This window comes from Psittacula echo, assembly GCF_963264785.1.
Source record: "Psittacula echo genome assembly, chromosome: 10".
Taxonomy (NCBI): domain Eukaryota; kingdom Metazoa; phylum Chordata; class Aves; order Psittaciformes; family Psittacidae; genus Psittacula; species Psittacula echo.
This window is the reverse complement of record NC_137741.1, coordinates 8546604-8570995: the sequence shown is the minus strand read 5'-3', so window position 1 is coordinate 8570995 and position 24392 is coordinate 8546604. Positions and strand designations below refer to the sequence as shown.

Sequence of the window (24392 nt, the reverse complement as noted above, 5' to 3'; positions counted from 1 at the left end):
AGGGGAAGGGGGACGCAGCGTTTCAGCTTCCCACCGCCTGCCAGCAAAGGATGAAACGTGGCTGCCCCGACCCCGTCCCCGTCCCGAACCCAACAAAGCCGGAAGAGGCCTGGCCAGGAGCGACGGCCGCGGCACAGGGGGATCGGAGGAGGGATCGAGCGAGCCACTACCCCCGGCCGCTCCCGGTTGCCCTGGCGAGGGAGACGCCACGCCGCAGCCTCCACGCGAACAAAATGGCGGCGGGCGGCGGGGTCCGGCGGGGTGGGGGTCTGGTCGGGGTAAGGGTCCGCTCGGGGTAAGGCTGCGGGGCGGGCACGGGCAGACGAGCAGGGCAGCGTAGCCGCGCCGTGCCCGCTCCGCACATTAACGCGTCCTCGCTGCAGGTGCGGAGACCGCCTGGCGGCCCCATGCCGCCCGCCGTCACGGGGACCGGCGTGCTGAGCGGCGGCCTGCTGGCCAGGGAACAGGAGTACAAGTAAGGAGGAGGCCGGGGGCGGCGGCCAGGCCCTGTCACTTCAGCCGGGTCCCGGTCCGTGTCCTAGCAGGGTTTACAGTTAACCCCTCAGTTAGATTCACCGAAGCGGAGAGTACCACAATGTTTAACTGTGCCCTTCGCGGTGCAGCCTCCCTGCTGCTGCCGCCTCACACAGGCACCTCAGGGTGGGCTGTGCGCGGAGCTAGGCCTCGCTTCGATCCCACAGCGTTGGACACTAGACTTATGCATTTAAAACACTCACATTACTTTTCAGTTATGAACGTGTAAGTGGGTAAGTCTGTTCAAAAAACACTTAAATGCCCTAAAGCATGTGACAAATTCAGTGAAAGTGATCTAAAAGCACTCAATGTTACCTGTTCTCAGGATGCACAAGGAGCCATGTCTCAACCTCAGGGACTCCCACTGCATGAAAGGCTGCGAAGCATACAAGAACACAAGATTACTTTAACATGTACATATGTAGAGCGACACATCTTAATTATGTGATCAAGAAATGTAGTTGTACAGGGTTCCTGTCCCAACCTCTGCTGCTGAGTATACTTAAATACTGTTAAAAACAGAAAGCATGGAAGAAATGAAGCTGTGAAATGTGTATTAAGCAATGATGTGGCCAAAACTCTTTACCTCTCAGAATTATAGTCTAAACCTTACTATTTAATGGGCATAGGTGATTTATTACTACTGATTTGAGAGAAACCCAGGAAATTGTTGAAACATAACTTTGTTAATACCCTCAAGTATTATTTTGGTGTTTCTTTGTAGGAGTTTATAAAATTTCACTTAGTTCAGGCAGTAGTACTTTCAGGCTTACATTTATTCCTTTTAAATCTTTCAAAGCCTCAGTGATGAACTTTCTTACTCTTTCAGGCGACTGAATGCAGAATTAGAAGCAAAAACAGAAAAACTGGTCCGTCAGGCTGAAGAAGTAATGGTGGGTAGGTTATGCAGGCTGTTATATATGATTCAGCCGTGATTCACATGTACGCAGGGTCCAGTTTCAGAAGTAATTATTTAGACCGTGACAACCAAAAGTGTTTGGTTTTGTTTTTTTCTTCTCCAAGATTGTAAACTTCTACTAAGAACACATCCAAAACCAATTTTTATATAGTTCCATCAGGTAGATCGATATCCACACAGATGCATACAGCATTTGTGCAGATATATACATAAAACCGCGTCAAAAATTTAGCTGTTTAGGAAAAGTATCTGGTTTTATGTCTTAAATACAAACAAACAAAACCCCAGGTATTTGAAAACCAAACACTGTTGTAATAACACTTTAGTGAAATAGGATCTACATTGGTCAAGCTGAAAGAAATACAAAGAACGAGCAGCATAAATAGAAAAAAAATCTGGTTAGTAAGAAGAAAACTTTCTTAAAACAGAAAAGTTTCCTGTCTTTGTCTATATTAGCTTTTAACACTGGTGTGGCTGTATACCAGATAGAGTCAAGGTTTTATAGGAAATTTGGACAAATTAAAACTACGGAATGGGGGAGGTATGGTTTATGCCCAAAACAATTTGGAGAAACTATTCTACATATTAGATACATTCGTTGTATCTAATAAATAAATAAGGCTTAAAAAGCAAATTATTAAGTCTTAAGGAAAGCTGTAGTTGTATGTACTTTTCCTACTGCTGAAACTTCATTTTTATGTTCTATGAAAACATAAGTCTTCTCTTGAGCTGTGACAAGCTGAGGCTAACTGCTTGACACTGGAACAGAAGCAGATGAAGGGGCTAAAATAGCATCTAGTCTCTTTCCTTTAAAAAACAGCAACAGCAAAACCACTTATTTGTTTGTTTTTCCTTCTCCAAATACAGCAGATCAAATATTCTTAGGACACTTAATATACCACATGGCACTGCCAGATTGCACAGATATACATTTAACAACAAAAGAAAAATACTCAAGTTAAAAATGAAACAAAAAATCCCCAAACTAAACACCCTCCCCCAAAAACCAAAACACCAAACAGGACAATTGCATTTTGTTCTGGATTATGCATTCTGATTGTAATTTAGAAGCATAGAAGCTATCTGAACATTTAGACTGAATGGTTCTCTAAAGTACATACAGCAATATCAGTGTCCAGTTATAGTCATATTGAAAGAATAAAGATTTATTTCTAAAGCTTATACAATATGGAAAACTGAAAAATTGTTCTACCTGCTGTGCATTTGCTACTTCGTGTATTTCAGAGAAAAAGGAGGGAGGGTAACAGCATCTCAGATGATGTTAAGTTGGGCAAAGTTTTACAGGCAAAAGACAATTGCATATTGTGGAGCTGGAATAAATGATGGCGTATAGCAATGGCATTTTAACTTTTCTGCATTTTTTCCTGTGTTTGAGAAGTTCTTTTACACACTAGGCTATAGTTTCCATTCTTTTCTGTAGTGGGCTGTCGTTGTGATCTGTGCTTTACAAATACACAGTAAATATTTAATGGATTATATTCCCCCAAAATTGACCTTTTTTCTTTTTTAAATAAAGAAGGGCCAACAGGAGATTCTGTCTAGACCAGTGTCAGTACAGACTGAGTCATCTCAAGATGACAAACAGAGGTATGTGCTTTACAGCTAACAGAGGTATGTGCTTTACAACTGCTGCTTATAATTCATAGGAATATTTACAGTGATCCTGCACACCCTGCCTTGCACCCTTGGTCATGCTCCCGTGGAACCTATCTTTGCAGCATACTGGATTGGTGGAGTCTAATTTTTTCTTATTAGTTGAAACAATTGATACTAAGTAAATGTTATTCCTTGTTATGTCAAGAAAATCTTCATTTTGATGACGTGTTCTACCTAGGATGCTAAGTAGACTGTAAAAAAGCAAGGTAACGCAACAGGTTTATTTGCAATACAAAACACTAGACAGCAGTAGGTGGTTTTTTAACCAGCTCAGCTGACAAAGTGAATAAATAGATACTGGTTCATATTAAACCTGGCCTAAATGTTCCTGGGATAGGGAGTGTTTGATGAAAAAAAAACATACAAACAAACAAAAAAAATCCACTCCCACCCCCACTCCCAACACAGAGAGAAACCCAAGACAGACAACCATTCAGCTGCCACCCTCTGGAACTTGAACATCATTACACTTCAGTCGTCTGACAGCTTTGGCCTATATGAACATACGCACAGCTGTGTGTTTTGGCCTGTTAAAACCTGTTAGCGCTGGAGTGGATACATAGCTGTATTTACTTAGCTGGTCAGGGGCATTATTATTTGCTTAGTTGTTCAAGAGTTTGTATATGGACGGCACAGGAAATGGGTGAATTTAAGATAGACTAATACACAGTTTATCAAGGATCTGATATGGTAGGTTCCTAAATTTCTGATGCTACTAATCTAGATAACAGAGGTACTGGGCAAGACTACAAAGTGTTTCAAAAGTAAAGCAGTTGGGAAACATAGAATAGTATATATGAAAGTCTGCTAGAGATGATGAAATAGTTACTTCTCTGCAGAGCAAAAGCGAAACCAAAAAATGAGGGTTTCTCTATGGACATGAAAGGGTTTTTCAGTACACAAAAAGTGTGACTGTGGTAGAAAGCAAATCTGTGATAGAAGCTTGGCTATACCATCAAAAGTTTGCTGCTGTAGTTAAAATTATTCCTGAGCTATTTAAAAGCTAAATTTGTCAGTTGTAGTGGGGAAAAAAACCCCCAAAACTCCATGTATTATCAGTGTCATCATGCTTTGCAAACAAATTCTGGATCTTGCTTTAGTTTTATGTTCTGTTAGATGGAGTTTGAACAGTGGAAGATTTTTAAGAACTTAAAACTGGAGTTAAGTTATGGGGCTGGTTTATAAGCTAGTGTGAGGGTTCAGCCCCACAAAGGGGGTTAATAGCTTTGATGGTATCCACTTGAAATAAATGGGAGTGCTGGAAGAATTAAAAACAAATATTGGCAATTTGCATGTCAGAGAAGCGGCTGATCTACCAATTACCTTCATAAATTAAAACAGCTTAAAAAAACCACAATCTGTGTGCTGGCAGATATTTATGTGACAGAAGAATTGAAATCCTATACTGTAGTGAAAAAAATAGAAATGCGTGCTAGGAATTAGGCATACTGATTATCCATGAGTGAACATTGATGCCATTCAATTAGATTAGTTCCAAGTATTTAATATTTAATTTAGACCATTTATTTTTTCCAAAATTGTGCAAGTAGATAGACCGTAAATCTAAAGGAAACGTTTCAGAGATTTTTGAAACATCCATTTGAAATTTCCATTGATTTCATTACAGAGAATGAACATTAAAGCAACTGAAAAGAAGGGAAGAAACTGAAGCAAAGAAAGATGTAGGACAAGGGGGAAAAAAGACAAGTTTAGAGAAAAAAATAATCATTAAGCAAAGTGAAAAAAGGGCAACAAATATAAGTCACTCAAAATCAGTGTATATTTTAAAATAAGTGGTTCTGGAGGCTTTATTGCATCATTTTTTTTCAGAGAAACTTGAATTATATAGAGACAAAGCAGCTCCAGTGACACCACACTGACATCAGCTTTTGTTTACACTTTCACTCCTCAGAGCACTGCCAGGCTCATGGCGATGGGAACTGTGCGCATGGACAAGCATGCTATAGGCTTTGAATAGGATTAGCAAACACAAAGGGTTTGCTCATGCACATGCATCTCCTGTTTACATGCAGAGATGGAATTGCTAAACATTAGCTTCTGTTTCAATGTTGCCACAATACTCTAGCTACTTATTTATATACCTTTTCAGGATTTACACATCCATTTCACTTACGACACAACTATAGAACTGTATTATGAGGTTTTAAAAATGGGTTGTCGTGTGGGGAAGTGGAAATAAATCGTTAAGGTTAAACAAGTTTGAGGAATTCAGTGAACAATGAGGGTTTATTTTGTTTCTGTTTTTTAAAGAAGGCCCTGAGACAACAGCTATAGTAGGAACAGATTAGTCTATTGATGGAAAGAACATTAGTGTTTTCTTGAGTACAGAGAGCATTGTATTTTCATATTTTTCAGAATAACATAAAACTGCTATTTCTATGGCAGCAAATCCTCACCTTCTGCATGCTCCTAATGTTAGCCAATAGGAAGGAAGCATGAGGAAAATAGGGTAAATAGACGAAAACTAATCATCCTATTCTTGAAGTCTGTTGCCAGCCACACACAGATGATTTCTCCAGTTGTGTTTTTGTTCTTCTTGTTGCTGGTTGGTTGGGGGTTTTGTTAGGATTTTTTTGGGTTGGTTTTGTTTGTTTGGGTTTTTTAATAAAATATGGAGCTTTATGCAGATAATTCTTGTTGATGAATGGATGTCTGTGAAATTTTTAAAGACAATATCTAAACATTTGCTTAAATCAGCTGGGGAAAAAAAATTGAGGTGACTTGATGTGCTTAAATTTCAATTTTATTCCAAATCTTTTATAAGCCAGCATTTTAATTGAAGTAAAAAATTACAAAGGATAGTAAAAAGGTAGCCTTTCAGTGCAATAGCACAGGTGCCCATAATTCATTCTGAAAGCAAAAAAGCGACATATATGACAAGAAACTGGACTTGAATAGTACACAGCATGCTAAAACTTTCTGCTTTTTTCCAGCAGATTTAAAAAATAATCATTTAACCTGAAGTTCAGTTACTAAGCAGCATGGTTTTCAGCCAAATAAGCAGATAAGCAGCAGTCACCTGAATTGTAAGAGATTCAGATTGTGGTACCTACATAAACTGCTGTATTAGGTGTTCTAGACTCACCAGGTGATTTAGATAGCAAATAAGGTAGAATGGAAGGGCAGAGAATGAGACTGAATTTATGGTTGAAGTACCTTAGCTATATTTATTCTAGACATATAAAATCTTATTCTCTTAATTCTGGCAGGGGAGTGTCAATTTTTATTGTAAAATGTTTATTTTGTTATATGTGCTCAGTTAATTTTTAATTATTTTAATTTTTTTCTGCAGAGATCCACTCTGTCCTCAGGTTTCTTCTCTTACACATTCACACACTAAGGTATCAAAGTTAAAACTATCCTGATTAATTTGTCTTCTAGTATGATTTCCACATACTACTTTTGATTTTGAGGCTGTTCTACACTGGGGACTTACATGGATAGGAAGCCAAAAGGAAATGATGCTCAAAACAGTGCTAGAGGAACTGTGTTACCAGGCTTTCTCAGTGCCACTGGTGGTTAAGTGGACTTACATTTCATTTTTGTGTTCCGAGTTTCCTCTTTTGTAAAGCATTCACCGAAGTGTTCAGTGTTTGGAACATCAAATTAAGTGCAAAGTATTAGAACATAATAAATTTTTTCCTTTCTCCTCTTTCCTCCCCAACCAGTATAATACTAAAGGCAGTGCTACTGTCTTTAAGGTGTAATAATAAATAAGTAGTCAAAATAACTGAGTACAGGAAGGGAAGTAGAATGGAAAAAGGAGACTGAGAATAGCAGCAAACTCAATGGTCTCTAATTACAGTTACACTGAATCTTCTAGGAGGTGAGCTAAAACTTCCAAAATATTGTCCTCATTTATGAGAATACAATAAAAACCCCTTAATTTTGGAACAATATTTGTTTGGGTGAAAGTAACAAAAATATTGTTAGATCTTCCTTCTACAGGGAATTTGTAAGATGAAAATAAAAAAATGCTTAAAAATAGCATGGCTTTGAAGGCATGAAAGTATGAAGTCCTGAAAGAAATGCACTCTTGTGACAGTTCAGTAGTTAATATCTTGATGGCCAAGAGCCTTGCTTATGCCTGAATTTGTTATTCGTATGTGCGCAACATCTCCCACAAACAAATGACCGTTGGATGTATTATAATTTGGGCCTATGGTCATAAAAGTAGCAAGATGAAGATGAGTGCAAATAAAAAATTGTGCTTCTGAAATTTTGAAAAGTATCCTTGAGTCTAAATAGATGAAGAAAACAAACAAAAATAACCCACAAGACACTAGGGGAAAAAAAAAAAAAAGAAAAAAATAATTCCTAACTAATTAAAAAAGAAAAATCACTACTTTCTGAAACAAATTCTAGCCAGCAAACAAGAAGAAATGTGCTTCCATGCCAATGGCTCAGAACAGACCATACTCTGGAAGTAAGGGGAAAAGAACACCTTCAAGGTATATTATACACCTCTTTTTGTTTGTAATAAAATATTTCAGTTGCTATTTTTGTCTATCAGGTTATTTTCATTCATGTATGGTTTTATATTTATATATACTTATGTAAATAAATGTATCAAACTTTTGGTCCTGCTCAGTGAGCTCCAGCATGTAGCGACCTCTGTTTGCTTGCAGAGAGCATACCAAAAATTATTAGGGAACATGTGTGATTAATATTACAACTGTTGCTTTCTGCTCAAGCATTCTCAAGGCTGACAGTTGAACTCTTCTAACTCTTCAAGTGAAAGGATGCCTAAGGAGCATACAGGTGGGAATTACATAATCTGAATCAACCTGAGAGAGCACTTAGCTGGTGCAGACTGATTTGTGATCAGACTTGTGATGGGAAATAACGCTCTTGAGTGTCTCCTTTATGTTGGTGAGTCTTGGACTGACAGGACAGGACAGAGTCAATAATAGTGCTACAGCTTTCAGGAGTTCCAAGCTGAAAAGCTTCAGCTCTGTCAAAAGCAAATTCAAGGTTGTAAAAGCAAGAAATGGAGATCTGGACGGAAGAAAAAAGTAGAGAAAGGCATAAAATCCTGGGAGCAAATTAAAATTGCTACAAAATATGGACAAATGCCAAAACAGGATGAAAATTGGCTGCAAAGAGACAGAACATGTAATTAGCACAGGATGAGGTTGTCTTTCATGACTTGTAAGTCACTTGTGGACCCTCTAGAGCTCTCTTGGGCAGTTCAGGGGAGACTGTCACACTAGCACCACTTCAAGAGATTTAGAGGTAGAATTGTGCAGATGCAGGGTGAACCCAAAGTTGTGGGAGAAAGCAGTGAGGAGATTGGCAGCTGCACTGGGATAAGGATATACTGGAATAAGAATTTAGAAGCTTCAGATCCTGTAGGAACTACTTTATCTTTTTATAAAAGAAAGACGAGGAGATACCCTGTGTAGCAGTTGTGTAACACACCATGTGTTTTGATTCTGTGAAAACTTCCAGGGTCAATGAAGTTTCCTAGGCCAGGCATAATGATACAGAAATTGTGGTAAGGTAGAAGCATAGCTAGAATGGACAGAGTTTTCTAAGTTAACATGGGGGGTAGGGAGAAATAGCAGAATTTAAGGCAAAGAAGAGTAGCTAAAGCCAAGCGAACATTCCTGTTTCTTACTTTTACTCTGATTTAGTTATGAAGTTGTTGGATGAGAAGATCATGCCAGAATCTTCTCAGTATAAAATGGTGCTGGCTTTTCTGCCCTCTACATTATAATATGTAAAGCCCTGTAATTGTTTATGTGGAATACAGTAAAGGCATCTTACATAAAGAAAGTGAGAAATTGCCATCAATCTGTGTTTCATATGAATGCAGGCAATGAAGTTGCATTGGGTAAATAACTTTGCATACTCTTATAAATAACAAATACACTATATTTTTGTAAATATTAAAATTATTATTATACATTTAAAATCCAAGGTCTGCTTTTTTTTTTCAGTTCAAAAGCAAGAAAACTGGAAGTACAAAGTGTTGATGCTGCTGCAGCACTGGGGGATTGCACAGATTTTTCTTTAGCAAAAACAATAAGCAAAATCGAGGAAAAACTAGAGAAAGGAGGCTTACCAGATTGTGTAGATGATGATACTATTCCAAGTGCTGGAAATGAAATTGGAGCAGGTAGGTTTCCTCCTGTGGTTAAGTAGTTTTATTCTTCCTTCCTCACTGTTAGAAATGGGTTCTCCTGCAGGAGGAAAAAAAAAAAAAAAAGGAAGAGTTTCTGTAGGAACTGCAGGGAAAGATCTAAAGATCTTTAGTTAAAGGCAAAAGAACAAGAAGGTTTTTCTTCTTTCTGTAATCCTAGAGAAAGATCAGGTCACATATGAACAATCATGTGAAAAAGTGAATTTTTATCTTGATTACTACCTTCGTAGGAAGATATTTGGGTGGTTACATGTGTCAAATTTGTGCCTGACATTTGATTAATTTCGCTGCGGGAATAGAAGTACATGATGCTAAATTTCTATTTCCAAATAGATTAACTCCGTCCTTTACAAATTCTGCCCTTAGAGGAAAAAGCCTTTCCTCAGATCAGTGCTGTGGATCTTAGTGACTTAAATGAAGTAATGGTTCAGCTGCAGTGCTTGAATGAGAATCCTCCAGCTACTTTCCCACTCCACATGGTGTGTTTCTGTTTGTCCTAGAAATAGAGTAGGAAAGGGGATTGCAGTATTTGCCAGTGAAGCTAAAGGAATGATGCACATCTGTCTTTTTGGCTCAGATGTAATAAAAGTGAGTTTATATAGTTTCTTACAATGCTAAAGTAAGCATGAAGTCAGAGATTCACTGCAGTAGTACAAAATGCCCCAAACCTCCTCTTTTAATCCAACAGTTTGAAATAAAGGTAAAAAACTAAATGGGCCCTTGTAACAGAGCAGGCTGATCCCTTAGCTGGAATCTCTCAGTAAAGTGATTCCTTGGGCTTATGTGCCTGTGATGGTTTTTAGGCTAATGGCTGATAAGGTTTGATAGCATTGTCCTTTCCCTCAGCTTCTTGCAGTGCTCATCTTGGATTTAGGTTCCATATCTTTATTTCATGATCAGAGGTTGTCACAGTGCTGCCAACACAGGATTTCACACATCATTTTTCTCAGGGCCTGTTTTTGTGGATTATAACTCAATTCTGTGGTAAGAAGCAGTGACAGAAGCACACAGACACATAGAAGGCTAAACATGAAGCTCTATTTTTATCTAATATAGCCACACACATATGAACAAAATACCTGATGGTGTTGTCACACTTCATGTTAATCTTCAGATTATCTCAGGAATTCAAGACAACTATTCATTCAATCAAGACACTAGAATCTCTCAGATACCCCTTTTCTGCCTACCGTTCTCTAAACTGCTGGTTACTTTATGAGCTAAGACCATCCTATTAAGTGATACCCCTCCCCTTGTCAGCCTCATCAGGTGATTAAAAGCAACCCATTAGGAAACTAGTTGTTTAATTATCTTTACCTCTTGTGAGAATTCAAACTAGTTTTGCATCATAGCCACCTCCAAAAGCTGATCTGGTCCTAGTTGTGCTCTAGGTTTTTCAACAAGGCTTAGTAGTAAGTGCTCTTAATGACACAGAGCTGTCTAAAATGGAAGAGATGTTGTCTGTGGACTGAGTAAAAGAGGAAACAAAATGGTAAAAAGAAACAACCATGTTTTGCAGGTACTGGTATAGCCATGGAGTGCTCTGCATGGAGCTTATATTGTTCAATATAAAGAAAAATAATCTGGAAATAAAGAATATAGCTGGTAAATTTGTATATGAAACAACGCCTTAGGCTAATTAAAACTGAAATTGACGTGTTGTAGAGGAGTCTCACTACTGAGTGAGGTGATTATATTCAGCATTAAAGAGTGCAAAGTAATGCTGAGAAACCACCTCCAGTTACACCTACTTCTGAGCTGGACTTTGTTTAGTTATTACCAGTTAAGACATCTCCAAAAGCATAAACTTAATGCTTAACGGTGGAAAAGGCAAAGTGATTGTTAGAAATCCTTCAGAAGATAACAGGAAACAAAATATTGTGCTATTAGAATTATGCTATTCTATAATTGATACTACCCCATCTTGAGTATGACACACAGTTCTGCATAGCCCATCTCAAAACCAGGATCTAGGACTAGGAAGGAATACATAGTAGCAGTTAAAAGCATGGAACAACTTGAATCTGAATCTTCAGTTTGAAAACAAAACAAATGAGGGCAATATGAAAAATTCCGCAATGAAAACAGTAATGGGAAGGGGAAAGCTTTTTTGTAATGCAAACATGGGTAAATGCCACATTAAATTGGATTTAAAGCAAGCTATACAAAGTGGTTTTCTTTCACACAATGTATAATTAAATTAGCCAACTTATTGCCACAGGATATTGTGAATGCCAAACTACAATACGTTTTATTATGAAGAAAATCAAGCAATAGTATAGAAATACATGAAAGAGCATTAGCTTGATGGCTTCAATATGGTCTCCATCTCAGAACAGCTATTTGTTACTAGAAACTAGCAAGGATGTAACAGGAGGAAAAAAGTTGGTCTGTATCTTCGTTTTTTGGTGGTGTTTTCCTAAATCCTACTTATAATTGGCCTCTGCAGAGTTACAACTTAATCTGCAATTAGCAGTTAAGGGAAGATGGGTGAAATTAAAAGAATTCCTATTCCAGCAAGTGAACACATGCAACCATCCATCCCTTTCATGCAGTTCTTGATAATCCACCTCCACTTCATTCTTTTCCCCTTGTACCTACTACTGTGAATAATGGTTATTCCTATGTTGCTCAACCTGAGCCTCATACTGTTTCCGTGCTTTGTGCCTCTGCAACTTCAGGGGGAGTTCCATGTGAGTGATCTGGGGAAAGGGTGGGGAATACAGGGTAAAAGAACATAGCTGTTCACACACAGCTTGTTTTGTCATGACAGTAGTACATTTCTTAGCTGTCCAAGAGCAATAAAGTACTTCATTTGGAAAAAACCATCTGATTAAATTAATTTTAAACTATTAATTGAATAATGTCAGCAGTGTACTTTAAAAAAGCATAGTTTACTCTGTGGGAGGGGTGTTTACCTGTTAGGAGGGTTTTGCATTCTACATTTAATTCCTTGTGAACAGTTTAAAACTACTTTGAGTGTAACTACATAAATTGCAACTACAGATTGACTGCAGTGTAGATATACCCTACAATATAGTTTTCTTTATGTCAATCTCAAGGAACGCTGTAATGTATAGCATAGTATGCCAGAAGTTTCAATTCTGAATTATGAGTCTTTTATATTTTAAAGATACTGAGTTCAGTCATTAAAAGAAAAATCTATACAAAGCTTTGCCGAAGAGTGAGAAACCTGAAATATTTATTTAGAAATCTGAGATATTTTCCTCTTAATAATTAAAACCAGTGTAGTGTGTTTTTAAAAACAAGATGATGAAAGTGAGTTCTTGTATCAGTCTTGCTTCTTTACTGCACTGAATAATGAGTACGTGTGGATATTAAATGTAACTTTTTATGTTCACAGAAGCTCAAGTAAGATTTCTTAAGGCAAAGTTACGTGTTACGCAAGAAGAGCTGGCTAGCGTAGTACGTGAATGCAGGAAAAAGGTGAGAGCTGAGTTTTCTTGGGATTAAGTTCCCCTTTAACAAATAATCACAATGGAATTCCCTTAACCTTTCCTTTTCAAGTATTAAGAGATAAGGTTCTTTTTATTTTAAGATTTCCTAAGAATTTAGAATCAAGGATAGTAATTTCTCTATCTGTGTGATCTTGGGCTAAAAGCTTGCAGGCAAGAAAGAACCACTGGGAACAAAGGTATGCCCCAGCTGTAGGAACACTGGTATTGCAGAATGCCTTAGCCATCACTGCTGGGATGGAGAGCATTAGCAGAGCCTCAGAAAAAGGAGGAGGATAAGCTAGCAGTCAAATATGAATTTTGATACACGGAGAGGAGTGGTGTCTGGAGCTGATCTGTGATCCAGTTCAAGTGGAATACTGTAATCAAAACAGAAATTTGGCTTTCTCCATTCTTCAGGTTGTACTTGATGCGGAGTATTGTATTTGGAATTACATGTTTGGGCAGATCAGGCTGAAGTTAAGGCATTGTTAAGCTACACTGATATTTTAGTGTTAGAGTGTACTACAAGTGAGTTTTATGATCTGCACTGTCTAGCAATATGTTTTTAGGTAATGCTTAAACATCTTTTGAACTGTAAAACCTTAAATAGTTTGTGTCTGCCTGCCAGAGGGATCACCTCTTTTTCATGTATTTGTAATCAAGGAAGATTTTTGAACTAACTTTCCATTTTCCAGTATTAGATCATTCTTAGTTGTAGTCTCTCAACTTCAGAATGCTTTTTTGTGCCTATTCCTCAGGTCCAAACGTGATGATGGCATTCAGAACATATGGCAAACCACCTATATTTTTTCTCTCAAGCTTTTAGTTTAGAGTTAAGGAGAAGGATGGTATTAAATAAGTTTTGTGAGATAAGTACCTGGAGAAAATCTTTGGAAGGAGTTAGTTTTTGATATTTTATATCTGTACTTTATCCTTTATTTCACTTGTATCAATACAGGTGCTTCTGCATCTCAGTACTTTCATGCTGTGGTCAGGAGAACATTGTTATTAGATTTTAAAGACATTTTCATTTTCAAATAAAATATAATTTTGTCAGTAGCTATTGAACTTCATAATTTCATGCCAAAAATACCACAGAATTCTGTTACTATAGCAGGTGACAGATGGTGACCCGATACTTATTCTTGTCCTGGTCCCATAGCACTCTGTATCTAAACATATCGTCTTGGATTCTGGTTTCTCTGGTCTGAAAATATCTTAATTACATTCAGAAGGTCACAAAAATTTCAGATACACAAAGCCTTGCGGTGGATTCTGGTTTTGTTCCAATTCACAGTCTAGTTGTTCTAAGGAAGCAGTAAATCTGTTTTAAGTCTAAAGAACTAAGAACTTCTGAGGTGCATGTGGGCACATGAAACTTAGAATAAAGCACATATATTTCCCAGGTGAGAAGCACGTATTCCTAGTTGCTGGGAGAACAGGAGAGGAAGATCTGTTTTCATGGAAATTCCATTTCTCTGTGTGCCTTGATTTCTTTTTCTTAAAGAAATGAAGGGCATAATGTACCTCTGAAAGAACTTAACATTAATATTCACTTATCATGTTTAAAAGGTTAGAAAAGAAAAATGCATTGAAATTATAATGCCTAATGTGGGATGTAATTGCCAGTAAGGTCATGAATCTAATACAGGATTTACTTGATGTTAAGAGAATCTTGAACTTGAATACTTGATGTATCCTGGATCATTAGCTTGCTTTTAAGTCAAAACCACATAATCTCCTAAAACATAATGGATTGGTTTATCAGTAGTTATATTCTGTTCTTTTTCCAAGAATTTTTCCTAATGAGTGCATTGAGCTATTCTCACAAAAGTGTCACAAAATATCTGTGCGCCTTTGTTATTCACACTATTCTGTAACATTTTCATAGTTCTCAAAACCTTTGAACTAGGAGAAATTAAATGTTTTACATACTGCTATAAGACACTTCCAATTAAAAGCCTGCAGAAAATTAAAAAAGGAGGAAAGCGTTCCTATCTTTTGAATTGTTGTCCTGGTAAATCTGTGTTTTGTTTTCTTAGTTTCTCATAGTTCCTTCCTCTCTTTGAAATTGTTGTGAAATCCATCATGAAGGATCTCGTGATCTCCATATGTATAATACATATATATTTACTGTCTTTTATTTACAAAATGTTACTATTGCATTATCCTCCTGCTTCCTTGCAATAATTGAGTTGGGGTTTCTGTTAATTACTGTGAAACAGGATGATGAAAATCGGAATTTAAAGTCTCGGCTTAAAGAAACTGAAGCAGAAATTGCCCGACTGCAACGAACCATCAGTGTGCAGTGTTCTCAGAGCGAGAAGTACAAAGCGTTGTCACAAGAAGCAAGCAGAAAAAGTCAAGGGTTACAACAAGAAGTCACTGCGCTAGAAAAGGTAGTGCAGATGTTAGTCTCATTTATCTCACAAAAGGGGAAAAGTACTGCATCACATCCCCCTAGCATGATAGATACGTTTCCACTGATCTCATTAGTGTTTCAATCTCTGATAATAGTTTCAGAAATTGTAATTTAAATGATCTAATCACTTTTTGAAAGGAGGAAATAATGTATTTTACAAATTGCTTTTCTTCTGCTTCCATCACCATACATTATTTCTGTATTTTAAAATAATTAAGTTCTTGTGTAAAAGACCCACAAGAGACAAAACAACTGTTTCAGAAACCACTGTCAAATTCACAGAGGAATCTTGAAAAATATAGGGAAATTTTATTTCTCTGGTTTTAATTATAATGGTCAAAAATGACTTCTGGTGGTAAGAGTTTTATTGTCAACTGTGGAACCTGGTGAACTTTAAAAAAAACAAACCAAAACCTCACCTGTGGCTTACATGTGTCTCTGCAGGTAGAGGAAAGGATGTGTCTTTGGTCTTGAAAATTAAATAATCAAAATTAACCTGTCTCCTGCTGTAGGCCACATATGCAAAATTGTATATGTGCCTAGTTGTATCAGATGGCTGCATACACAGCTTTGCTTGTTTGGGCACATGTAGTATAACTAGGAGAACGTTTCTCTTAAAAGACTGGGGAAAACAGAACACAACTCAGCCTGACACAGTCTTGTTATACTTCCATTAAATCATATTACACATTTGTATAGGCATGCTTTCATCTTAAGCTTTGTAGTTCTAGCATTGTAACTTACCATTTAAGTTGTGTAGTTCTAGTGTTTTTAAACTAAAATGTTTAAAGTTTGTGTGTTCTTTTGTGCAGATTCTTGGAGGTTTTAAGTTCCCTCAAATAAGTACCCTGATGGTTGATTCTGTCAGCAAAAAAATGTTCAATAGAAGTACTTATACTGTTCATCAACTCACAGTAAATAGGACTAAGAGATTTACAAAGTCATTTAGGCCATTCTCTTAAACCAAGACAGGACAGATGATATCCAAACCCTCCTGGAAATAAGTTCAGCCTATACTTAAAGCCTTCTGTGATGGTAATTTCCATAATTTCTTTAGACAATCTATGTTGGTTCTTATACACAGCCACAGTTAGAAAGTTTATCCCAGTATTTAGATGTCTGTTGTGATGAAAAGTTTATTCGCTTCTGCTGTACTGCTACTATATCCAAAATATGGTCACTTTGCTCTGCATTTACCATCCTCAGTTGCTTCAGTTGTTCCTAATAGGTTTTGTTTTCTAGAATTTCTCAAGGTTACTGATCAGACATGGTCATGACAAATACTGGTACTTGTTTAAAATGCTAATAAGGCATAAAAAAGCAAGTGGATGTAATGAATGGTTCTCTGCTAATTCAGAAATTATTTTTTTTTTTTCTGATATTAAAAAATATCTACCAAACCCATGCATTTAAAAATAATTTTGCAGAAACTGGTTAAATCTTGTATGGACTTGGAAATCTGAAAACTGGTTTATTCTTTAGTTATGAAGTATTATTCAACACCATATAATTAATGTAGCTGTAGATTAATTCTATACATATGCGTAAAGATAATTTCCTGTGAACATGGGCCTGAATTTGTACTGCTGTGCCTGTAGACTCTCAAAACTCATACTTTCAGTATGGAGAAAGCATAGTTGAGATAGCACAAATATAATCTCTGATTTTTGGGCTTTTATTGCTTTTGTTGTGATTCCCGCTGCAACATAAATGATTGACGACTCTGATTGTGATATGTGCTTTCCCAAGCTTCCTCAGATTTTCCACAATTTCTGCAATTTCATTAATGCCCCAGCTACTTTTTCTTTCGTGTGCCTCGGCACAGATTATCACCTAGTTTTCACAATTTACCTAAAACATGGTAATGAGTTTATTTTTAATTCTCATTCTTCTGGTGATTGGTCTCTGTGAATATTTCTGCTGGAACACCCACCTCGGGCAGCAGTTGAGTGCTGATGCTGCACGAATCTTCCACCTTCTTCTTTCCCACATCTTCTTTTTCCCCATCTCATTGATCTAATAAATGACATCACCTTTTCTGTCTTTTTTCACTGCCTGTCTACAAGAACATTCTTTCCTCTGTGTTCTCTCTCACTTGTTAGTTCAATCTGCCATAGTGTTAGATAAAGATCAGGGAAACACTAATGTTGTTCTCTTACTCCTTTTAAGGCTTCATGCAAGGGTTTTATAATTTGCCTTGAAGGAGGGCTTGACATTAAGCAAACATCATCTCTCGAATGTTTTTTGGGGTGGACAGGTGTTGCTGAGCTTTCTAAAGATAGAAGTGCTGTATATGCTTGCTACTGGGAGAAAAGCAAGCCTGCTGGGCGGGTTACTTGTGGACGAGCCCTCTGGTATCACAATCCCTACTGATATTTAAGTGCTTCAGCCATGCTAGAACAGGGGAGACAATCCAGGGATGGAAATGGGATGCAGTTTTAAAACACAGTAATGTGCTTCCCCCCCCAACTTAGAGAAACATTATATGAGAAAATTAATCCAGCTTTTACTTCAAGTATTGAAGAATTGGCAGAAACCTGGCCTACTTACAAAGTTAAATACTTATTTCAGGTATTTTTAAGATTAAAAACATCCTCACTAGATGACTTGCAAAAAAAAAAAAAAAACCTTGATAAGGTATTATGTATGACAGTAAATGTCAAAAGGCCCTGAAAGAAAGATTAGAATTCTTTCAGTAAATGATATGGTTAGCTGATACGTAATTTGCATTGCATGGAGACTGTGGTTTTGGTCATTAAATGTTTGGAAGGCTGCATACCAAAGCTTTTCATATTAATGCAGAATAAAGTACATAGCACAAAAGGTTTTGTTGACTCTTTAGAGCTTCATCCTCTTGATACAAGACAGATTGGTTTGCAGGCTGTGCAGCTTGTTTTCTTGGGGTCGGTCTCCAGCAAATGGATTTGTATTCCCTGATGATGCAGGTGCTGCAGGGGTGACTCTGCTGCTCTACTGGCCGGGCTCTTTCCCATGTGGTTTGTAATCAGTCAGATGGACAGGTTAGCGACAAAATAAAAACCTTGAAGCCACATCTGGTTTTGTGCACTCTTAGAGGAGGCACAGTCACCAACAGATTTTGAAGGGTCAGTGAGATGCGTCTTACTCTCCCATTTTCTTCATCCATTTTGGAGAAAACTGTGAGCTTCCTAAAAATACCTGTTCCCATCATAACTTTACCAAAATGTCTTTACTGCACACACTCGTCCCTTAGGATGTATTTCTTGGATAAGTAATGTGGAAGTCATAAGTAACCACTACAAGAGGTGGTGTGAAATAGAGAAAATATAACAGTTACTCAGAAATATGGCAGTCTGAGGATAAAAAGTTAACAACAAGCCCCATATCTACCCTGATTTGCTTAAAAGAATCTTTCTGTGCCCATTACTAATAATTTGATAAGACTTTAAAAGGTCTTGTGTCTTTTTCACAAATGACAAGATGTTCTCTTTCTGCCAGAATTGTTTATTTCTTCTACTTTGTCTTTTATCTATATTCCCTGATCTTTAATCTCATTATTCTGTTCCTCAGCTTGGTCTCTTTTTCTCATTTCCCCACATACAGCACTATGAAATACTATCATCAGAGACAAGAGAGAACTGTTCTGATTGTTGCCATAATCGCTTGATGAGCTATTTTCTGCTAGATGAAATAGTTCCTACCCTTAGCCACCTTCAGGAGGCTGTTTTAACTTTTTGGCATGCAGTGATCTCTGGGAAAAAGAGGTAAAAGGAACATGTAAGAGAGAGCAGCTGAGGATACCAACCACCCTTCCAGAGTCTGCCATAGAGGGCACATACTGATGGCTTTTTTCTGACTGAGCATACAGGTTTTCCAGTCAATCCCGTGGTCTTACTTGATAAGCTCCACAACTCTTCTGAGAGAACTTTGAAACAAAGATTATAAAGGTCCCTTTTCAAGATTTCAAAGGAGAAGGGGATGTTTTGATGGTGTAATTGTCTTTGAGACAGATTCTATCTGCAGGTCAAAGAAGCCCACAGGCTCTGCAGTTTTTAAGAGTGAGCCTTGCTGTAAATGTGATGTCTGTATGGGATTCAGTAAAATAACATTATTCATAATGTTTGTTTTTATTCTTTCCTTCTTAAATAGGAACTGGAGAATCTAAAGCGTGTACAAAAGCAGGCCACAAGCAGTCAGAGTGCAACAGAGGTTCGCTTAAACAGGGCCCTTGAAGAAGCAGAAAAGTATAAAGTGGAGCTGAGTAAACTGAAGCAAAGTAACAAGGTACAGTGGCTTAGGAAAACACGTTCTGATCTGTAATTGATCAGTAATGCTAAAAAGAGACAAATGGCTCAATCAGCTTTGGGAGCATCATATCTCTTACAGTCTTGAATTAACTTGGAGCAAGTCACCAGAGGGCTTGATGAGTTATCTCAGACACTACTGCAACCTATGCAGGAGGAAGAAATGCCCAGAATAAAGTTACCACTTTTCTAATTTTCCCCATTTGTGTGAAAATTAGATGTGTTCAGAAGAAGGGACAAGTACCCCCCCACACCTGATACATACACAGGCAAACCACAGCTTTATCTTTGATATTTCTGTTTTTTAAGTTTTGATGTGGAAATATTTTGATTTATCCTATTTCTTTTCAGGAATGTCATGTGTGGCTACTGTTTGTCATTTTGTGATGTAATGCCAAGTTTCATTGGTTAAAGCACCACTTCCACAAATTATGCATTTCTCCTTTCCTTCTCATGGTAGGATGCAACTAACCAAGAACTCAAAATAATTGAAGAATTAAAAGCAGAGAAAAAGAAACTGCAGAAGCAAAAAGAAGAGCTAATGACGGGTTTTAAAAAGCAGTTAAAGTTAATTGATATCTTAAAGAGACAAAAGGTAAGGACCAGGTATTGCTGTATTTCAGTTAACAGTCTCTAGCTAAACGTGTCTGTTGTTAGGTAAGGTTAGGGTTGTAAACTGGAGCCCCAAGACTGGGAGGTTTCAATGCGAGGCAGCAGCAGCCTCACTTCTTTTAGTGCATATTGCTAACATTTTGCTTTATAGCAGAGGCTGGTCTCCTTTTGAATTGACTCCATTCCTAACTTGAAGCATATCCTGTCATGGTGAAAGATTACTGCTGACAAACTTTAGGACTGAGAGTGTCTGTCCCAGAATAAATACTGTTCAGGTAATAGCAGCAGCTCCCTTTGCTGCTGTGTCAGTAGAATCCACTTTAGTGATTGAGGTTTTCTTTTTAGTTCCCCCACCCCAGCATATTACTTGTCATAGCCGCAGCTGTAACAGCGTGCCCTTTCAGGAGTGAGCCATTACATTTTAGACCTACATTCTTCCTAGGTCCTCAAAGTGTGTCCTTCTCTATCAACACTGTTTATTTATATTCTGAGGCATTCTGTACATGTACAACTCTGCCCAGGTGCAGATCTCCTTGTGTGTCAGACGAAAAAGAAATAGGTGAGAGTAGAGAGTACTTATATCCCAGGTGTGAATTTACTAGACTGGACGAGGGGAGTTGATCTCCTTTTGTAGTTCCTGGAATATCATGCATACTTTGAATCACAGAGGATGTAGTAACATCTACATGGCTGCATGGCTGTTCCCATCCACCCTGACTTGCAGCTAGCCTTATTTTGAAAAGCATTTGAGTCTACATTCGTATCTCCCTCCATCCCTCTCCTCAGAGCGTAAGAGGGCAGGGGTGAGTGCCTTTCAGTTTCTTTAGCAGCTGAAGCTGCAATTAGAAAGAAGATAGGCAGTAGAATACTTGCTGACAATTCATGCTGAACAATCAGTGATAACGGCTTTCATAGAAAAGGTATTTCAGCAAAAAGTGGATTAATACTTCAGATAGAATATAGCTAAAGAGGTGTTTACTATCGCATTCAATAAAGCTATACTGATGTCCCAAAAAGGAGGGGTGTTTTACTTGGAAAGGGAAACCTGGGACACTACAGAGTGGGTAAGTACCTTGTATTTCTCAAAATACATTTTCAGCATAGACCTGTAAAATGTGCTTTGCTGATACGAACTGAAAGAACCTATGAGTTTACATGAAAGAAAATTAAACTGAGGGGAATGCATACATGTTGCCCAAATCAGTTTTCCACTTACTGGTGCACTTAGGCCTTACTAGTTCCATCACACCTTTCACGTACCCAATACTTGGGATTGTATGCTGTCATTTCTGTCAGCTTTTCCCTCTGAGGCTGAACAAGACACATGCAGAGATAGAGGCTTCACAACGGACTGCACAAGATCTGAACACCGCAGAGTGTTTCACTGCTAATTGCTTACTCTGTTGAATCTAATAAGATTCATTTTGGGGTGGAGTTAACTGCTTTTCTTTCTGCACTCTCAAAACGAAGCAGTTGGAGAGTTAATACAGCAATGTCTGGTGACTTGTTGAGCAGAAGCACCTTAGAATGGCCAGCCTCTGAGATAAGAAAACTGAACATTTTATTTACCCTTTGAGCACTGCAGTGATCACCAGACATTTTGTAAACACTCTGGAAGCTGTTGAGCCCCTACCAAGGAAGAATAGTTCTGTATGAAGTAGCAAGCTTCATGTAACAAAATACACATACTTATCCTAAGAATGGGAACTAATATGGAAATACACCCTTGAAGCTGGAACGCCTCTCCAACAGGGGATGAGGGAGGGGAAGTAACTGGAACAAGAAAAACTGGGGCTGCGTGTGCATTTCCAGTGGAACTTTTCTGGCAGTAATAGGATGCAGGGGAGATCTTGGGGATTAATCTAACAAAAATTGTGCTAGCTTAGCTTTTGGCCAGCCCTTCTAGCTCTTCGTGTTTATTTTGAGAATTCCCTCAAACTCTGCTCTATGCATGAGGTAGCACATTATCCTATGGAACATGAACTCATTGAAATGCGTGTCAAAGAGCTGAATTTGTTTGACCATGAACCAAAACCACAGTCTCAGATCAACACCACAAAACTTCATTAGATATATTTTTTAAAAAAATTATGAAAACTGTATCAGAACAGCAAAGTAGAGGAAGGCACTTACCTTTTCTTACAGAAATTGTCATTTACTCACAGAAGGATGTTAGTTGCCTTTCCAGACCAGGCTATGACTGAAGAACCTGAAGAGAATGGTGCTGACTCTGCTTCCTGTACCTTCTAGCAGTAGGCACAGGGGAGGAGCTGCTGAAGCTCCCATGTGCTCTACTTGTGTAACTACCCAGAGAACTTCGAATCTGCTTCACACAAGCCTTTTGTTGAATTAATGAGGAAAACCTGGTTTGGGCCTTTTGTGCAGTGTTTGTGTGGCAAATTCAGATGCATGTAGCAGATACAGCGAGCCTAAAGGTTAGGATAAGAAGAATGGCAAGAGGGAAAAATCCTCAAAGGGTGTTAAGTAGCGGGGGTAGATGAGCAGCAGCTGGCAGCAGGGAGCTGTGGGTGCTCCAGGTGGTCTCTGCAGACCACTCTCTGCTTGTCTTGAGAATTTAACAGGAAGTCTTGGTTTTAAAAAGGATTAAGGGAAGTTAGTCTGAGCTTTACAGAGCTGGAGCGTATGACGCTGCCCGTGGGAACAGTAATACTCATTGTTATCCTTTTGAACTGACAATAGGTCTATATATTAGACTATGTATGTCTAGTTCTGTTTGTTCTTTTCAGTTTGCTTTTCATGTGGTATATTCTGTGTAGTAGAAATAAAAATCAGACTACTGAATGATTTTTAAACATGCACATGTGTCCATGTGTGTGGGATGTGTGTATGTGCCATAATGGACCACAGATGTATGGTGTGATACGTGGCAACACAGCCACCAGTGGTCAGTTCCAGGCATTTCTTGTTAAGGTGCAGTACAGTCACTCTTCGTTTTATGCTGATGGCTAATTTTTAATGGTGGTATTTTGTTAAAATCCTCAGTTAACATTCAGTCATGCATATTAGAAGCACTAGCATGCTGAATCTTAGTGATGCATTTGATTTGTAATAAAGTGCAGCTGTGTATCAATCAGCTTGAAAAAACATATACCAGTTTTCTTACACGTGTTCTTCAGAGGTCACAGGAGCTGGCAGATTTTCAGGCCTCTCCAGTACCTCACTAAAAAAGAGAGATTTGTAAAGCACTATAAGGAACCAGGAAAGGCTGTTGGTCCTGTTTTACTAGAGCTGCAGGTGCAAGGTTTAGCATAAGTTTATCACATTATCCCTACACTATAAATTTTTGCAGGAAAAGTACAAGTAGCAGCTTCAGCTGGAACAGGGGAACATCTACCCAAACCATAGTACAAAACCAAAAGGAATGATTGATTGGAGCCCCCTTTCAGCTGTTAGGCAGGATTTTGTATCCGTCACTCACACTGTTTTACCTTCTGCTCCTATTTTCTGTTTTTCCTTTTAAGATGCACATTGAAGCTGCTAAGATGCTTTCTTTTACTGAAGAGGAATTCATGAAAGCTCTTGAGTGGGGAAATCATTGATTCCATAAAAACACAACTTCTGTTTGAAATACAAGTTAGATGGTACAGTATTTTGGCACCATATAGGAATGCTTGTTAATTGTTACTACCTGTATATCCCAGTGAATTGATTTTGTTGATTTTGCTTATGTTTAAATTGTTTAATTCCTAAAAGCCTGAGAGCTTGTGTTGTATTATCATATGAAATACAAGCCTTTACTGTCCATTCTGTAATGAGTAGAAAAGCGCAGACTGCACAAGGAATATTCCAATACGTGAACTTTGTTATCAGTTTGCTGTTTTAGCATTTTAAACTGTACCTTACCTAAGGTAATATTCTGTCCAAAGAAGTCAGGGCTTAGTCTCAGAAAATTCCTTGTTGGAACAGAAATAAATTACCCAGTGATCCAGTTGAGAAGAAAATGTCATGTCCTTTTTAAAACACGTGGTTGGAAAATTGGCCTTGTCTGTTCTCTGTAACAGATCCCCCCTTGGAGCTGGTTGGTCTGGCATCTAATTTAAGCACCACCAGCTCTTTTATAGAAATGACCATAACTTGTTTTAGCTGTTACATCTTGCACCCTGGCTGGCAAAACCACCCCTGAGACTGCCCCTCACACCTCAGACAGGCTGCAGAACCTGCTGCAGTCCTGTTCTGTAGAGCTGACACCTGAGTCAAGGTAAAAATACTAAATCTCTACCTGGGCAGCAGCTGCTGCTTTGGGATGCAGTCAGAGTGTTCACAGGTGCTCCACAAGCAGAAGATTTCATTGTGTCATCAT

General features: G+C 38.1%; 1 protein-coding gene across 1 annotated transcript; it reads left to right on the top strand.

Moving 5' to 3' along the window:
• Positions 1–233: 233 nt before the first annotated feature.
• On the top strand, positions 234–23631 carry TEX9 (testis expressed 9; the record flags this gene model as incomplete). The annotated part of the gene is made up of 12 exons (XM_080626436.1): positions 234–278; positions 384–475; positions 1364–1427; positions 2991–3061; positions 6444–6492; positions 7517–7602; positions 9094–9272; positions 12661–12743; positions 14980–15153; positions 19305–19439; positions 19920–20054; positions 23554–23631. The coding sequence occupies 12 exons, from the start codon at positions 234–236 to the stop codon at positions 23629–23631; spliced, it is 1191 nt and encodes a 396-aa protein (XP_080482562.1).
• Positions 23632–24392: the final 761 nt, after the last annotated feature.